This window comes from Canis lupus, chromosome 9 (assembly GCF_011100685.1).
Source record: "Canis lupus familiaris isolate Mischka breed German Shepherd chromosome 9, alternate assembly UU_Cfam_GSD_1.0, whole genome shotgun sequence".
NCBI classification, from domain to species: Eukaryota; Metazoa; Chordata; class Mammalia; order Carnivora; family Canidae; genus Canis; species Canis lupus.
This window is the reverse complement of record NC_049230.1, coordinates 22,185,054-22,203,051: the sequence shown is the minus strand read 5'-3', so window position 1 is coordinate 22,203,051 and position 17,998 is coordinate 22,185,054. Positions and strand designations below refer to the sequence as shown.

The 17,998-nt window shown below is 48.9% G+C and overlaps 2 protein-coding genes across 2 annotated transcripts in view; both read right to left on the bottom strand.

The window, feature by feature from the left end:
* Positions 1–4,021: 4,021 nt before the first annotated feature.
* On the bottom strand, positions 4,022–5,761 carry GJD3 (gap junction protein delta 3). Its single transcript, XM_038546026.1, has 2 exons — positions 5,619–5,761; positions 4,022–4,826 (listed from the first exon to the last, which is right to left on the bottom strand). The coding sequence occupies exon 2, from the start codon at positions 4,820–4,822 to the stop codon at positions 4,022–4,024; it is 801 nt and encodes a 266-aa protein (XP_038401954.1). The 5' UTR covers positions 4,823–4,826; positions 5,619–5,761.
* Positions 5,762–15,142: 9,381 nt separating this feature from the next.
* TOP2A (DNA topoisomerase II alpha) overlaps positions 15,143–17,998 on the bottom strand; it is a 30,013-nt gene continuing 27,157 nt past the window's right edge. The window contains 3 exon segments of the mRNA XM_038547378.1: positions 15,143–16,213; positions 16,709–16,908; positions 17,542–17,679. Coding sequence (XP_038403306.1) covers positions 16,085–16,213; positions 16,709–16,908; positions 17,542–17,679 — 467 coding nt within the window. The 3' untranslated portion in view covers positions 15,143–16,084.

Sequence of the window (17,998 nt, the reverse complement as noted above, 5' to 3'; positions counted from 1 at the left end):
ATTTAAAAGATGTGAGAAGGTTGGAAGCCATTCAGTACAAGAAGCCCAGGAAACTTAAGGAGTATGGGTGAATGTTCAAATAAAAGCTGGCAATATATAATAATAACTGTACCAAAAAAAAAGAAAAAAGTCCCCAAACAAAACCCTAATAATGTCTTACATGTAAAACAGATCAGGCTTTGGGCTCAGGCAATTATAGAGAGGTTTGTGTGACATTGTGTGACTGTCCCGTGGGACATCCTAAAGTCATGTGTGACCTTTCTTAAGATTTTATTTATTTATTCATGAGAGACACACACACACAGAGAGAGGCAGAGACACAGGCAGAGGGAGAAGCAGGCTCCATGCAGGGAGCCCGACATGGGACTGTGGGACTCGATCCTGAGTCTCCAGGATCACGCCCTGGGCTGAAGGCGGCCCTAAACCGCTGAGCCACCCGGGCTGCTCTCTTTCTTTCTTTCTTTCTTTCTTTCTTTCTTTCTTTCTTTCTTTCTTTCTTTCTTTCTTTCTTTCCTTTCTTTCTTTCTTTCTTTCTTTCTTTCTTTCTTTCTTTCTTTTTTAAAGTAAGCCCTGAACCTGACCTGGAGCTCAAACTCATGACCCCAAGATCAAGAGTCACATGCTCTACCGACTGAGCCACGGGTGACCCCACATGTGACAACTCTGTACTGTAGGAGGGCATCATGGCATTTCTGGCCTCTCCCTACCAAATGCCAAGAGGGTTGCCCTCACTGTGGCGACTAAAGCAGCAGCCCCACCTTTACAAAGTGCCCCCTGCCCCAGTAGTACCTTTGGCTGGAGCTTGAGGCTGCTTTCCATGGCTCACAGTCCATCGCTGCTGAGTGGTTTCTCAACCACCACACAAGTGACATTTTGGGCTTAGGGATTCTTTGTTGGGGTGGGGGGCCGTCCTGTGCATGGGGGGATGTTTAGCAGTATCTCTGGCCTCCCACGGGGCATTTAACCAGGCCTGGGGCAAATATCAGAAGGCTTCGTGGAAGAGGTGCCCCCTCCCAGCTGAAGGTCTAAGGGGAAGAGTCAGCAAGCAGGGGCACAGAGGTGATAAATAGCTTCATGTGATCACAAACCATCACCAGCTCTGTGCTTTAACCATTTCCGTTGGAATGCTGGAAGAAGTAAGTTGGAGGGGCAGGGATGGGCACAGGCCAGGGCTGGTCCAGGAGCCGGACTTGACCCTGAGAGTGATGGGAGTGAAGGATTTCAAGCCAGTGAGCTAGCTGTTCAGATGGGAATTGCAGGGAGCAGAGTGGAAGCCGTGGGAGCTCTCCAGGCCACCGGTGACAGGGCTGGCCCTGGGCAGACTCTGAAGGGGTGAGAGTGCATGAGGGGAAGAATGCTTAAGTGGCAAAATGGGAAGACCAGGTGATTGACAGGACATGGGAGGCGGGCAGAAGACAGGCTTTGGCAGTAGTTGGTGGAGGTGGCCTGGGTGGATGGAGACATCAACATTGAGATGGAAAACTAAGGCAGTTGGGGTTGCATTTGAGGTGCTGGTGACCCCCACTCCCATCCCTTACTCTATTCCAGCCACATGGCCTTCTTGCTGCCCTCAAATACCCCCAACGTATTCCTGCCTCAGGGCCTTTGCACTCACCATTCCCTCCACCTGGAATGCCCTTCCTGGAGCCAGCTTCAGGGCTAGCTCTTTGCTACATTCTGTTCCAGGGTCACACCTCAGGGATAGTCACTGTCTCGCCTTATTTTGAGCAATACCTGGTGGTATATTCTACTGCCCTCCTTCCCACCAGAATGTAAGCTTCACGAAGGCAGGTTTTGTTCACTATTGAAGCCCAACGTCAAGTTTGCTCTGTTCGATACAGTTGTCACTAGCCAAGTGTGGTGACTGGGCCTTCAAAATGTGGCTGGTCCAAACTGAGATGTGCTCTAAGCATAAAACACACACCAGATTTCAAAGACTTAGTACAAAAAAAAAGAATGTAAAATATCTCCTTAAGACTTCTTTATATCGATGATGTGTTGAAATAACATTCTGGATATACTGGGTTAAAGAAAATATGTTATTAAAATTACTTTCATCTGTTTCCTTTTACTTTTTAATGTAGCTAATGGAAAATTTAAAATTACACATGTGGCTCACATCCTATTTCTCTTGCACAGTGCTGATCTTGAACATTGCCTGGCGTATAGTATGTGCTCAACAAATATTTCTTGAATGAACACATCTGGAAAACAGCTGGATATCCCCATCTGAATTTGTTGGAGGTCCAGGCTTTGCACACATAACTGACTGTCATCAGAGAGATGTTGCTGCCTGCCATGAGCATGGATAAGCCTTTGGGCCCCAGAGACACCTTCAGTTCCTCATCAACACAAATTTACTAAGCACCTACTATGGGCCAGTGTGGAGGAGCAAGCAATGCCATCCAGCAGATGTGCTCTGCCTGCAGAGGCATGGGTGCTATGGGGCACCTAGTTCTGACTTGGGTGTGGGCGCTGTGAGGGAAGGCATCTATTTCTTCCCTAATGAGACCAAAAGGTAGGCAGGAATTAGCTAGGTGAGGTGGGAGTGCTGCAGACAGGCAGGCTGCTCCAGGCCAAGAAACAGCACGTTGTAACATCTAGAAGGAGATTGGTCACTATGCCTGGTAAGAAGAGGAAAAACTCTATGCTTTGAGTGCAGAAACCATAGGAAGCCCATGCAGTGGGGCTGGGGCCAGCGGGGACAGGGTTGGGACTTTCAGAAGCTTCATCCAGGCACTGGACTTATCCTGATGACAGGGAGCCCCCGAGAGAGTAAGCAGGAGGACCATTTAGAAAGACCCCTCTGCCCGCTGTGTGCAGTACGGGCCGGAGAGTCCAGGACAAAGAGGGGGGGACCAGGGACGTAGGAGAAAAGACGGTAGAGTGGGTGGTGGTGGCCTGCTCAGCAGGGTTGGATAAGGCCCAGGGCGTGGTCAGATGGGGCCGCTGGATGTCACTTAGGTCCTGGGTGAGCTTATGGAGATCAGCACCGCTGGGGTACAAGGGAGGAAGACAGATGGGGCAGAGAAGATACAGGAGGGGGACAAGAGGCAGCCAAGTATCCCCCCAGGAGGGAAGATGGTGGTGGCTGCAGGGAAATGCAGGGCCCGGAGCACGTTTTAGGGCATATTTCTTTTGAGGATGGAAGGAACTTGGCCATGTTTATGAACTTGGGGAACAGCAGCCAGGTGAGGAAGTGAAGACAGAAAAGAATCCTGCTGACCCTACTGCCCACCCCCACTGTGCTTCCATCAAAGGGAGGGTTTGGCCACCCTGGTCTGGCGACACAGTCGAGCGTGTGGATGGTGCCCACAAGCCCTACAGCTCTGGGGCCTGCCCAGGGGGAAGGGGCACCTCTCTCCTCCCTGTGTGGGCTCCATTAAGAGCGGAGAGCTTCTGCAGTGCCACTGTGGCTGTTGTTGGCACCTTGCCAGAGATCTCCCTCTCTCATTCTCCCTCACAGCCACACATAGACATACACACTCACACAGGACATACAGATGCACACATGCACAGGACTCACACACACAAGGTATACACACACACACGGAGAGCCCGCGTAGGATGTAGCTGTGCACACCCAATGCACACACACAGCTCACTCAGGACACATGCATGCACGCGCACACACAGCTCACACGGGTCTTACATGTGCATATGCACACACAGCTCACGCCATACCTAGTGTACATGTGAGCACACACCTAGGGCGGCCACCCAGCGTGAACAAGGGGAGGCCCTCGGGAAGCTGGTGTCACGATTCTGTTTCCTGGGCACCACCGGAACCTCCGTTTTGCGCCCTGCTGTGTCCTCTTACGCGCTCTCCCCAGCGGCCCCCGTCCCTTTCCCTGCCACGTGGATGAGGCTGGCATCGCGACCTGCCGCAGCTCAGCCTCCGGCCCCACGCCACCGCCACCGCCACCGCCACCGCCACCGCCACCGCCACCGCGAGCGCCGGGAAGCGCCCGGGCGGCCAAGGTCGCGGGGACAGCCCGGCGGGAGCCCCTGCGGCCCGCCCCTAGATGGCCAGGTCCTGGCGGGCGGTGGCCAGGGACGCCTTGTCGCGGGCGGGCGCGGGGTGCGCATAGGCGGGCGGGCCGCAGGGGGCGGGGCGCGGCGGCGGCGGCGGCGGCGGCGGCGGGAGCAGCTGCGCCCCCTCGTGCGCGCGGTGGCGGCGGCCGGCGCGCGGGCGGCCCTTCCAGAGCAGGTGGCCCAGCTCGGCCACGCTGAGCAGCGCCGAGAGCAGCCCGACGGCGAAGTAGAAGAGCACGAAGACGGTCTTCTCGGTGGGCCGGCTCACGAAGCAGTCCACGGTGTGCGGGCAGGGCGCGCCGGCGCACGCGAAGTGCGGGGCCACGCGGAAGCCGTAGAGCAGCGCCTGGGCCGCCAGGAAGGCCAGCTCGGCCAGCAGGCGCAGCGCCACGCTCAGCAGGTAGCAGCGGCGGCGCGGGGACGGCCCGGGGCCCGCGTCCGCCTCCGCCTCCGCCTCCGCGCCCGCGCCCGCGCCCGCGCCCTTGCCCGCCCGGTGCACCGCGTAGATGACGAAGAGCACGGGCGGCGCCGACAGCAGCAGGATGTGGAAGAGCCAGAAGCGGTAGTGCGAGACGGGGAAGGCGCGGTCGTAGCACGTCTGGCGGCAGCCCGGCTGCAGCGTGTTGCACACGAACTCCTCCTGCTCGTCCTCGAACACGGCGCCGCCCACGGTGGCCAGCACCAGGATGCGGAAGATGAGCATGACCACCAGCCACAGGCGGCCCACGAGCGGCGACTGCAGCTGCACGGCGTCCAGCAGCGAGCCCAGGAACGCCCACTCCCCCATGGCGCTGGGGACGCGGGGGGGGGGGGGGGGGTCAGAGGCCGCCGACCAGCGTCCCCCCCAGCCCCCGGGGGGGTCAGCTAGCCCTCCTCTGACCTTGGGGCGAGGCAAGGGCTCCGTTAGGCCTGGGTTCAGCTGGGCTATTGTGGTATCTAGGGGACGCGGGGGTGGGGTGGGGTGGAGGGCAGGAGGGGTTAGGAGGTGCGCCCCTGTGGGTGCCCTTCTCCCGGGACCACAGGCGCTGGGGAGGAGCCCCACCCTGGTGCTCCAGAGTCCAGATCTGTAGGGAGTGAACATGGACATCAAGGAGGCGCGGCCACCCGCTGCACTGTGGAAGCGGAGACCCAGCGGCGCCCTTATGTGCTCGAGGATGCTTTCCATGGGCGACCATGGTGCCTCCAACCCCCGACTCCAGATCCCCCCTGGGAGAGGTGGGAGCCAGCAGACCCGGAGCCGCCTCACCTCCTTTCTCTGCCTGTCACTTCTCTCGCCCCTCTCATCCCACTGAACTTCTTTCAGAATTGGGGGGTGGACACAAAAGTAGTCCCACTTCCATAACTCTATCAGTAGTATCCTTTGTTGGAGGTGTCCCCCACCATCCCACCCCGGAGTGGCAGGGTACAGGCCCAGCCCTCTCCCATCTCCTCCCTGGTGTCCCTCTACTTCCAGCCTCCCACATCTCTTGAGAACCTCCTCCAAGGGCGTGCACGCACACACACACACACACACACACACACACACACTCACCCAGGTCCCACAGGCCCCTGGTGCCCCCAGACCCTCACCTGACCCCACTCACCCTGTGGCTGCAGCTGAGGTGTTAGAGCTGAGGGAGGGATCCTGGGAGATGGCTGGGACTTGTTTCTCCTAGGCTCCTTTTCATTTTCCCTTTTGGATTTGGCCAGGATGGATGACAGGACAGAATGGCCGAGAGGGGCTTGCTCTCCCCCTTCTCTTAAAGGGACAGGGTGGCCCTGTTGGCTGGCTCCACCCTTGGGAACAGACACAGGGCCATGCCCCTTGCTGGCCTTTGCCAGCCCTCCCTTTCGATCCCTAAGCCACCCCTACCCCCTACCCCCATCCCACTGCTGTGTCTCCTTCTGGGAATGGGGGAGGGGGTTAATCAGAACCAACTGCTTTTGACAGGGGGTGCGGGATGTGGGTTATGGAAGCCCACCTTACAGATGCCCCCAAACTGGAAGGTCTAGACCCACTATTAACTGACTGGCAACTTCCGGGCTGGAGAGAGGTTTGGTGCTGAGTTGGGGGCAGCAGCACAGTCACTGAGCTCTTCGGGCCAGTCTCCTGGTGTGTTAACTGAGGACACTGGGCCATCTGACCTCCAGGTTTCCTTCCAGTTCTATGTCTTAATGCTAAGGTCCCAGTCATATTAAGGAGAACAAAGAAAACCTGGGCCCAGAAAAAGATCCCATATGGAAACCATGAAGGCATCAAGAGTGGTCGGCATTGGTGGTTAAAAAGCTTTTGCTTGGGGCAGCCTGGGTGGCTCAGCGGTTTAGCGTCACTGTCAGCCCAGGGAGTGATCCTGGGATCGAGTCCTGCGTCGGGCTCCCGGTGTGGAGCCTGCTTCTTCTCCCTCTGCTTGTGTCTCTCATGAATAAATAAATAAAATTAAAAAAAAAAAAAGCTTTTGCTTTCTTCCCACTTTTCTGTAATCTCCAGATTTATTATAATAAGCATGTTATTTTATAATGGGAAAAATAAATAGACTTCTCTTCCCCTATAAGGCTCTGAATCACATCCTCTGGCTCTAGGTGGCAGGAAAAGCTGTCCCTTAGAGAAAGAGTCAGGATGAGTCATGGTGACCAGAGTGGCCAGGGAAGGGATCCCTGAGGTTGAGACATTCTGTTCATCCCCTGTAGGCCTTTCTAGGAATCTGCCCAACCTGCACACCATTCCCCTCCTTCACCTGCGCACCTGCTCTCAACCAGGCCCTGTGCTGAGCCCTTCACACAAATTAGCTCATTTAATCCTCTTGACGACCCTGGCAGGAGGGAAGCTGGGACTCAGAGGGTCTCAGCAACTTGCCCACAGTCACACAGCAAGTATGTAGCTGCTCGCTGTCTCAGGCCTGGCCTGACTGGCTGGGAGCCCATGTGCTTAAGCCCGTCATGGAACTGTCCTCCTTCTAGCTTGGGTTGCCCAGGGTCTGACAATCCCCAGGGCTTCTGGGGGCTCTGGTGGACCCAGACTCTGCAAGTGGACCATGACTGTCCCTCTCTGAATGGGGAGGCCAAGACTCTCCTCCTCCATGACATTTCCTCTTTCCTTTAGCCACGGGGGCCTGTATAATTTTCCATGTGTTGACAGAGACCCCCTGCCCAATTTCAGGAAGGGGTGGGAAATGTGCCCTTCACCCACACTGGCTCAGCGGCCCAGCCCAACCTGGAAAAACCCTAGGTTAATGATGGATGTGCTGGGGAACCCTCCCACCGTCAGGCAGAGTTCCCTTGGGAGTGGGCCTGGGTGGGGAGACACTGCCTTGGACAAAGTCCAAAGGAAAGCACAGGCTGGGGCCCCACATTCCAAAAACAGGATGTGGGGTGGGGGCATGGCTGACCTTCCCAACCCTGACCTCTGCCTGCTTCTGGCAAAGCTGCTCCCCGACCCCCGACCCCCAGCCCCAGCCATGGGGGCTCAGGGACACACCTCATCATCTCTCCTGCCTGTCCAATGGTCCCTGCCCCTGTACTCATGGTCCCTGCTGGGTCAGGCCACTGTCCCAGCCTGGAAAAAACCCATCAGGTTGTCTGCCTGTCAGAAGTGGGAAATGGCAGAGCTGGTGGGCTCGGGTGAGGCAGGCGCATGGTCACACTGCAGTGTCCCCAGCCCTGGTGCCACAGGGCCAGACAGGGGAGACTTCAATCTCTGGGGCCCATCGTCCTTCCCAGATAGCGCTGTCCAGCCTGAGAGGAGGTGTCACTGATGCTATCCAGGGCTGGCGACACATGGCCCCATTCTTGGCCATACTTAATATCTGGAGCTGGGCTGAGAGGCCCATCCTGCCCAGGTTCACAGTCAATCTCTGTCCCAGACACTTCACCCTAGCCTGTGAGGCTGTGGAGCCATTCTGTGACACGGGGACACACATATGCAGGCACCGCATGGTTGTACCCAGTAAGTGATATCATCAGGGCACGATGGTATTGTCTCCTCCCTCTGCTCCTCTAATGTTTTTTAGTCTTTATAGAAATGCTGCCTTGGGGCGCCTGGGTGACTCAGTGATTGAGCGTCTGTCTTTGGCTCGGGGCGTGATCCCTGGGTCCCAGGATCAAGTCCCACATCGGGCTCCACCCAAGGAGCCCGCTTCTCCCTCTGCCTGTGTCTCTGCCTCTCTCTCATTGTCTCTCATGAATAAATAAAATCTTAAAAAAAAAATAAATAAATTGTGCCTTTTAGTGAGGCTTTCCTTAGCGGCCCTGACTAGAATTAACCTTCTACTCCCTGTCCTCTTTCTCAATTTTATTTCTTTTGCACCGATCACTATATAACTTACTTGGTACTTTTTATTTTTTATCCCACGTAGCACCCATCTCCCTTAGCACGTAAGCTCCATGAGGGCAGAGTTTTGGTGCCTTGTTCACTGTCCCGTGTTAGCACCCGGAACAGCTTCTGGCACATGGTAGATGCTCAGTAAATATTTGTCAGGTGGATGAATGAAATGGGGTGGGAGGGTCGCAGAGGCTGCAGCTCATCTCCCCCCAAGACCCTGAGAACGGGGGTGGGGCACATGCCTCAGTTGCTCACTCTGATCACCTCTAAAGCTTGTGATCACTTAAATGGCCAATTTGGTCTGAGATCAGTAATCATAATGTCCGGTCCTGGGTAGAAATGAAAACTCCAAGACGGGTTAGTGGTAAAATTCCTCTCTTGTCTTCCTTCCCAGCTTGGCCAGGGTGGGGAAGGCGCGGGCCCCAAAGGGTGGGCGCCTGGTTTCCTGGTTGCCCTGCAGCACCTCCATAACACCCCCACCCGTCCCGCTGCATCGTGTCTGACCCTTCAAACTCTTTCCAGGCCTGAAGATCCTCCGGACAGGCGACCTTCTGTCCCCAGGCCCTCAAGGCTCCCTGTCCTCTCCGGGGGGCTTCAGCCTGCGGCTCCCAATACCCCCCGCCGGCTCCGTGGTTGCCTCACACACCGGACCTGCCTGACCTCTCCCTTGGCTCTACAATTACTTAACACCAGGTTCGGAGGTAACAGCAAAACTAGTAGACAGTGGCTTAAACAGAGAAGCTGGTTCCCCCCCCCCCCCCGCCTCTTTTAAGATATTTTATTTATTTATTCATGAGAGACACAGAGAGAGAGAGGCAGAGACACAGGCAGAGGCAGAAGCAGGCTCCATGCAGGGAGCCCGACGTGGGACTCGGTCCCAGGATCCTGCTCAACCGCTGAGCCACGAGGCATCCCTGTTCCTCTTACATAAAAGGAGGGTGGTGGGCTGTTCATCGATGGCAGGGAGCTCTGCGCCCCAAAGTCCTGGGGGAGCAGGCTCCTTGCAAACCCCTCCCTGGCTATGGCCCTCGTTCTCCACGGTCAGGTCAGCAGCACTGCACGCAGGGCACAGAGTCGGGACGAAGGCTGGAGAAAAAAGCGCACCGCGGTCTCTCCCAGAAGCTGCCCCCGTGACCGACTGCTCGCATATCATTGGTCAGGATATCCTTCCGCAAGGAAGGCTGGGAAATGTAGTCTTTCCCCCCTCCAGGTGGCCTCGCGCGCGAGAAGGGGAATTTCACCCTCCCCGTCACAGATCTGCTCCTGTTACTGGCCCTCTCCGCTTAGGTGGTGATTCAGAGAAACTCAGTTCCCTCAAGTCGGCCCCTACCAACTGAATAATTCTTGTTCTTCTTCTTTTTTTTTTAATTTATGATAGTCACAGAGAGAGTGAGAGAGAGGCAGAGACATAGGCAGAGGGAGAAGCAGGCTCCATGCACCGGGAGCCCGATGTGGGATTCGATCCGAGGTCTCCAGGATCGCGCCCTGGGCCAAAGGTAGGCGCAAAACCGCTGCGCCATCCCCCAACTGAATAATTCTATTCAGGTTCTCAGCGGATTGGGTGATGCCCAGCCGCGTTGATCTTCACTCAGCGGTGATCTTTACTCAGTCTACAGATTCAAATGCTAATTTCTTCCGGAGACGTCCTAAGAGACACTCAGCTCTCTGGGCATCCCTTAACCCAGTCAAGTTGACACATACAATTAACCATTACATGGTTTTCAACATAGCTTGCAGACACCCTCAGATTTTGCAGTGGTGCCACACATGAGTAACAGGCACCTGAGAAGGATTCCTGGCTGTACAGGTTCAGCATCATATTAGAACTAGAATCCATATATTACTTTCATAATCTGAAAAAAATTATGGTTATTTTCAGCTGGAAAGAAGACATGTAACATTTATTATATTTGTAAACTATAGGAAGATGCAAAGAAGAAAACATAAATCACCCAAATTTCATTATCCAAAGGAAAACATGACATTTTGCTGCAACTTGCAGTTGGCCTTTCTTTCTTTTCGTTTTTTTTTTTTTTTTTTTAAGAATTTTATTTATTTATTCATGAGAGACACACAGAGAGAGGCAGGCTCCCTGTGGGGAGCCCAGTATGGGACTCCATCCCGGAATCCGGGATCATACCCTGAGCCAAAGGCAGATGCTCAACCACTGAGCTACCCAGGTGTCCCTGCAGTTGGCCTTTCTTTCTTTTTTAAAAGATTTTATTTATTTATTTATTTATTTATTTATTTATGCATGACACACACACACACACACACACGAGAGAGAGAGAGAGAGAGAGAGAGAGAGAGAGAGAGAGAGAGAGGCAGAGACAAAGGCAGAGGGAGAAGCAGGCTCCTTGCAGGGAGCCAGATGTGGGGATCCCAGAACTCCAGGATCACGCCCTGTGCAGAAGGCAGGCGCTCAACCTCTGAGCCACCCAGGGGAGCCCACCTGCAGTTGGCCTTTCAATGCACAATAGCATACTTAAATTTCAGATTGCATCAGAATTAACTGGAATGGTTCTTTCTTTTCTTTTCTTTTCTTTCTTTCTTTCTTTCTTTCTTTCTTTCTTTCTTTCTTTCTTTCTTTCTTTCTTCTTCTTTCTTTCTTCTTTCTTTAAGATTTTGTTTATTTATTCATGAGAGACAAAGAGAGAGGCAGAGGAAGAAGCAGAATCCGTGAAGGGAGCCCAATGTGGGACTTGACCCCTGGACTCCAGGATCACACCCTGGGTGGAAGGCAGGCGCTAAACCGCTAAGCCACCCAGGCGTCCCTCTTTCTTTCTTTTTTAAAAGTAGGCTCCACTTCCAGCATGGAGCCCAACATAGGGCTTGAACTCACAACCCTGAGATCAAGGCGTGAGTGGAGATTAAGAGCCAGACTTCACCAACTAAGCCATCCAGTTGCCCCTAACTGGGGCACTTCTTAAAACTAGTACTTTTAAGTCCATGATCATGGACCTGATCATTTAAATTTCTAACAAGCTCTCAGGTCATGCTAATGCTGCTGGTCTAGGGACCACACATAAAGGAACACTGGTGTGTGGTTTACACCTTGGCTTTTCCAAGTTGCGTCTCCAAACAGCAGCACTGGCATCACTTGGGAAATTGTTGATAATGCCTCTTCAGACCCCACTCCAGACCTACTGAGTCAGAAGTTGCAGTTCAACAAGATCTCTAATGGATTTGTTAAGTACAAGTTTGAGAAGCACTGGTTTATGTTTGAGACTCACACTAACAGCTTTTTAAAATTTATTGTATTTGTAAAGATTTTATTTGAGAGAGAGAGAGAGAGGGTAAGTGAGGTAGAGAGCATGAGCAGGGGGAGGAGCAGAGGGAGAGGGAGAAGCAGACTCCCCCTGAGCAGGGAGGCTGACACGGCAAATTCCAGGACCCTGGGATCATGACCTGAGCTAAAGGATGATGCTTAACCAACTGAGCCACCCAGGTGCCCCTAAAACTTAGCTTTTTATTGCACTATTTACACAGTAAAACACACCATTTTATAATATAATTCATTGAGTTTTGGTATATGGATAGTTTTTGTATCCTTTTTCCCTGATACCCAATACAATGACTTTCCTGTGCTGTTAAATGTTCTGGGAAAATATGATTTTTAATGACTCTGTAATACATGGTAAGGGTGTACCAGTTTAACCATTCTTCCATTGTAGGACACTTATTCTATTCCCAATTTTTCACTAGTGTAAATAGCTACCATGAATGCTTTTGGACACAAACCTTTTGTTTTCTGGACTTCAGAATAATTTTCCAAAAGTGGAATTACACAGGAGAGGGACACTGGGCGGGTCAGAACAGATATCTATCACTCTAGAAGCCAGTTAATGAATTAAAAAATTTTTGTCTTTGGGTTTTAGGAAAATATGGCCAGAAATCACTTAAAAAATTCTCTTGCAGCAGGAACAGTGGGTTACAATGTGTTTTAAAAGAAAAGGCTTAGTAAGCTTATTGTATTATTTATCAACTAATGCAAGTTTTGAATCCTTTCTTTTCTTTCTTTCTTTCTTTTTCTTTCTTTCTTTTTCTTTCTTTCTTTCTTTCTTTCTTTCTTTCTTTCTTTCTTCTTTCTTCTTTCTTTCTTTCTTTCTTTCTTTCTTCTTTCTTTCTTTTTTTCTTCTTTCTTCTTTCTTTTTTTTTTTTAAAGATTTTATTTATTTACTCATAGGACACACAGAGAGAGAGGCAGAGACACAGGCAGAGGCAGAAGCAGGCTCCACACCGGGAGCCCGATGCGGGACTTGATTCCGGGTCTCCAGGATCCGGCCCCGGGCCGAAGGTGGCACTAATCCGCTGAGCTGCCAGGGCTGCCCGAATCCCTTATTTTCTAACTATTCTTTTGCAATTCTAATGGATGTGGCCTGTATTTATCTAAGCAATGTTTCATGTGTAGAAAATAACTATTCTATTAAGGGTCTAAATGTATATATAACCAGGTTTATTACCACTAGAATTTTTATCTTCTAGAATGTCAATTGGCTTAAGGAATGAAGTCAAGAGATATATTCACTTGGAATCTTAGCAAGTACATTGCGGATCAGGAGCAAATTTCTACTTTTAAAACAAGATTTTATTTATTTGAGAGAGAGAGGGAGAGCAGGGGAAGAGGGACAAGCAGACTCCATGCTGAATGTGGAGCCTGACGTGGGGCTCAATCTCAAGATCCTGAGATCATGACCTGAGCTGAAATCAGGAATTGGATGCTTCTACTTATACAAGGTAAATGTTTTAGACTTTTTTTTTTTTTCCTAAAGAGGGTTTATGTGCTTTCCTTCTATAAACAAATGCATACTTAGATGGGAACTGATTTGTTGTTTTTTTAAAGATTTTATTTGAGAGAGAGCATGTGAGATCACAAGTGGGAGTGCATAGAGGGAGAAGCAGACTCCCCACCAAGCAGGGAGCTGGATGCAGAAATTGATCCCAGAAGCCTGGGATCAAGACCTGAGCTGAAGGCAGACACTTAACTGACTGAGCCACTTCACCTCTAATTTGTAACCAGGCTTCTTCACTCTATAAGGTCCTGGGTATCTTTTCATGTCAGTCAGTAATATATATGATCATTCCTAAGAAGTACCTGGTATTTCTCATTGTACCATAATTTGTTTAAGCTAATTATCTGACTGAGGTCTCCTATTGTTGGACATTGTTCCTTTCAATTTTATTATCAACTTCAATAAGCATCTTTGTATGTGGCTTTTCTTGAGATAATTGTAGATTTACGTGTAATTTTGAGAAACAAGAAATCCCTTGTACATTTTGCCCCATTTTCCCCTCATGGTAGCATTTTGCCAAATTATGTAACTACGAGAGATTTCCTGTGTTTCTGTGTTTCATGGCTTTTTGCATGTCCTCTTTTTTTAAACTTAAATTCAATTAGGCACATGTCCCAATTCTTTTTCTTTTTGAGAGAGGGAGACAATGTGGGGGTGCAGAGGGAGAGAATCTTAAGCAGGCTCCACACCCACTGCAGTCTGAGGATGGGCTGTCTCATGACCTGTGGTGAAATTAGATCAGACGCTTAACCAACTGACACCCAGGCGCCCCATGTTCCAATTTTTATTCTGAACTACATTTCTTAAAATGAGAATTGCTAGGACAGTTTGACCTTTTGGCCCGGATTCTGATGAAATGGCTCATTTTTCCAGATCTTCATCAACCCGACCGTTGGGGCTAGGTTTAGGCCCCTGTAACTTGAGATTACTTTTCTTCTGGCACATTTATTTTTATTTTTATTAAAAAATTTTTTTTTAATTTTTATTTATTTATGATAGTCACAGAGAGAGAGAGAGAGAGAGAGGCAGAGACACAGGCAGAGGGAGAAGCAGGCTCCATGCACCAGGAGCCTGATGTGAGATTCGATCCCGGGTCTCCAGGATTGCACCCTGGGCCAAAGGCAGGCGCTAAACTGCTGTGCCACCCAGGGATCCCCTCTTCTGGCACGTTTAAAAAATTATTTATTTATTCATGAGACACCCAGAGAGAGAGAGGCAGAGATATAGGCAGAGGGAGAAGCAGGCTCCATGCAGGGAGCCTGATGTGAGACTTGATCCCGCGACTCCAGGATCATGCCCTGGGCCAAAGGCAGGTGCTCAACTGCTGAGCCACCCGGGCATCCTCTTCTGGTACATTTTTAAATGGTTTTGTTTTTGACATTTAAATATTGTCTGTTTGAACTTAACTTTGGTATAAGATGTGAGGAAGGGATTGGATTTATCATTTCTTTATCTTCTAAATGATTAGCTAGTTGCTGTAATGTAATTTACTGAGATCATCAAGAATTATCTCCTGATTATCAAAATAGTTGTTAAAGCGATTAAAAAACTCCACCCCCCCCCCCCCAAAAAAATGGGATGCCTGGGTGGCTCAGCGGTTTGAGTGTCTGCCTTTGGCTCAGGGCGTGATCCTGGGGCTGGGGATTCGATCCCACATCAGGCTCCTGCAGAGAGCCTGCTTCTTCCTCTGCCTCTCTCCATCTCTCATGAATAAATAAAAATCTTTAAAAAAACCCCAAAAAACCAACCATGCATATTTGAAACTACTTGCACATGGAGGGCCAAGGCCTTCAGAGTATGAAGGAGATGAAGAGCTTTGTACCCATGTATAGAAACCTAGGGAAATATCTGATTGGCCTTGATTAGGTCAGGATGCCTATCTCTTAGACCTATTACTATGGCCAGGAGCTGTTAGGTAGGTACACCAGCAATAGTTCTCGGTAGGGGAAGTGAAGAGGGGTATATTTTAGAGTAAAGAAAAAGGTATAATGCAAGGGAAAAAAAGGCAACCAATGGATTGCAATGTTTAGAACATTTTATTAAAGTAAAATACTGTTAGAATTAAGTGAAATAGAAAAACATAGTAAATATTTACAAAAACATTGATAACACCAATCAAGTCACACACAGAAATGCCTTAAAAAAACTTCTAAGTTGCAAATTATGGAGATTCTCCAAAATGGATATAACCACTCACTGCTGAGTATTGATGGCATTGGTATAAGATCTCTCCGTCCCCCCACTTTTCTGCAATCCAGTGCTCCCTAGATATTTGTTGTTTGGGAGATTCAAACTTGGGAGACAGCTCGAGGTGACAAGTCAAGAATTGAGATAGTCCCATAACTTATGGCCTAATTTTCTTCACCCTATTGACTGTGTTGAGGCTATACAAACATAGCCAGGCTGTTTCTCTTCAGCCTCTGCTAACATTCAAATGGATAAATTTCTCAATGCTTGAGCAGAAATTCCGCACACGAAAGGCTGAGTGGGGAGTATTTGTACTAGAACTATAAAATTCTATCTGATGGAAAATTACCTATAAAACTAAGGTAAAACAGAATTAATCATGTGGTATCTCATATTTACTGAAAGTAGGAAAAGAGGTAGACTAGACACTTTTACAATTTTAGCTTAATGAGTAGTCAATAAGCTATATTATGACGAAGCGAACATACAACCATCTTCAAAGTCCAGAAGAACTTAAAATCAGATTCTAAAGACAAGAGACACTCCAAACAAAGACAAAGCAGAGAAGAAAACAATGCCCAGGAGGTGGCCATTATTCGGACAGTATTATAAAAGGGTAATAGATACTTGTACTCTACACACTTCACTTTGATGGTTCTGAATTAAAACTATCTCCCCCCAAAAAAATTCAGAGGGGAGGAAATTAAAGGATTCAGGTAATTCTAAAACCTGTCTTGGGCTCGATAAGACCGTTACTTAAAATAATCACATTTTAGAACAGATCATCTTCATCTGATTCTTCAAGGTACTTTATAGGTTTCCTTGCACGTCCAGATTTGGCCCGAGGAGCCACACCTGAGTCTAGGTCCAGATGGAAGTCTTCACTCTCCCCCTTGGATTTCTATAAGAGGAAGTCCAAATAATTAAAATACATCAACGGACTACAATTCAAGGAGTTTCCTTTCTTCTAATTAGTTAGAAACAGAACTAAGTAAGGCAACTCTCATTGACTAAGTGGCATATTTTTAAATGTAACTTTGTCATAACTAGTAAAAGCTAAATGGATTATGAGATTTACATTTTTTTAAAAACATTTATTTATTTGAGAGAGAGAGAGAGAGAGAGAGTACAAGTGGTGAGGGCAGGGGTGGGGAAGGCAGAGGTAGAGGGAGAAGAAGGCTCCCCACTGAGCAGGGAGCCTGACATGGGGCTCAATCCCAGAATCCTGAGATCAGGACCTGGCTGAAGGTAGATGCTTAACCAACTGAGCCACCCAGGCACCCCACATTTATTTCCTTAAAAATGTGTCAGATTAAAAAAAGTGTCAAGATTACTAAAAGCAATCTTGGTTTTTAAAACACCTAGAACAAATGGACTGACTAGGATAAATACTCACCTTGTTTGTGGCTGCTTTAGAAATCATCTTCTCAAAATTAGAGTCGGAATCATCAGAAGTGGATGGCTTCCTTTTGCGGTGATTTTTGGTTTTTGGGGGATCAGGCTTTTGAGAGACATCAGAATTTAAGCCTGGATCCTTTTTGGTTCCTTTTGGTGCAGCCCTTTTTTTTGCACCTGTAGTGGAGGTGGAAGACTGACCTGCAAATCAACACAGGCATTCATCATGTGCCCACTCTTAGATAAACTGTTCTGTGAACTTTCTTTAGCAAGCTGTTGATTACTTATATTTAACATAAGAAAAAAATCTCACAGAGCTGAAAATACATTACAGAACCAAAGTATTTTTAAGCATCTTTTTTTTTTTTAATAAGAAAGCACTCTTTTTTTTTTTTTTTTTTTTAATTCATTCAGAGAGAGACCGAGACAAAGGCAGTGAGAAACAGGCTCCATGCAGGGAGCCCGACATGGGACTCGATCCCGGATCTCCAGGATCACACCCCAGGCTGCAGGTGGTGCTAAACCACTACACCACTGGGGTTGCCCAGCATCTATTTTTTTTATAGGTTTATGTATTACAGTAAACTTTTATACTATTTATAAACTCTGTCCCTGTCATATAAATGAGCTAGATAATGCCTGGCATTTTGAGAAACATGCTGATTTTAAACCTTTTGATCACCAGTTTTGATTATGAAGATCTAAATAGTTGCTTCCATTTGGAAAAGGTTTAATTTCATTACGAGTAACTTTTGGGTATAAAAAATTGAAATTGACTTGTGGCAGCCAGTTACTTAATCCCAATATTAACCCATCTGAAAGACTGAAGCTCACTTTTTGGTGCTATCTTCTTCACGGCCACCTTCTTTTTAGGAAGGGGGTTTACAATTTCAGTTTCAGCCAAGAAATCAGCAGTAGAACCTGGAGAAAGTGGTACACTGTCCTTGGCATCATCAGCATCAAGGTCCATTACTTCAAATGGAAAGGAAAATAGTACACATAAGCAACACAACAAAATCTGTTTCCTGCTCTGAATCCCCATTTAAAAACCAAGTCTGAGACTTTTCTTGAATATTTAAAACACACGCTTATAAACTTTTATCTAATTTCTGGATTCTTCATGGGCAGGTGTTTTTTGTACCTTTAGCGTCTAGCACAGTAAATGGCAAGCACATGCTTACGTTCAGTATATCAAGTGTAGAACCTCTTTCTGAGCAAAACTAATCCTAATGAACATCAATGTAATGCTACTAAGAACCCACATTTATTTTCCAAGGCTGGACTTAGATAA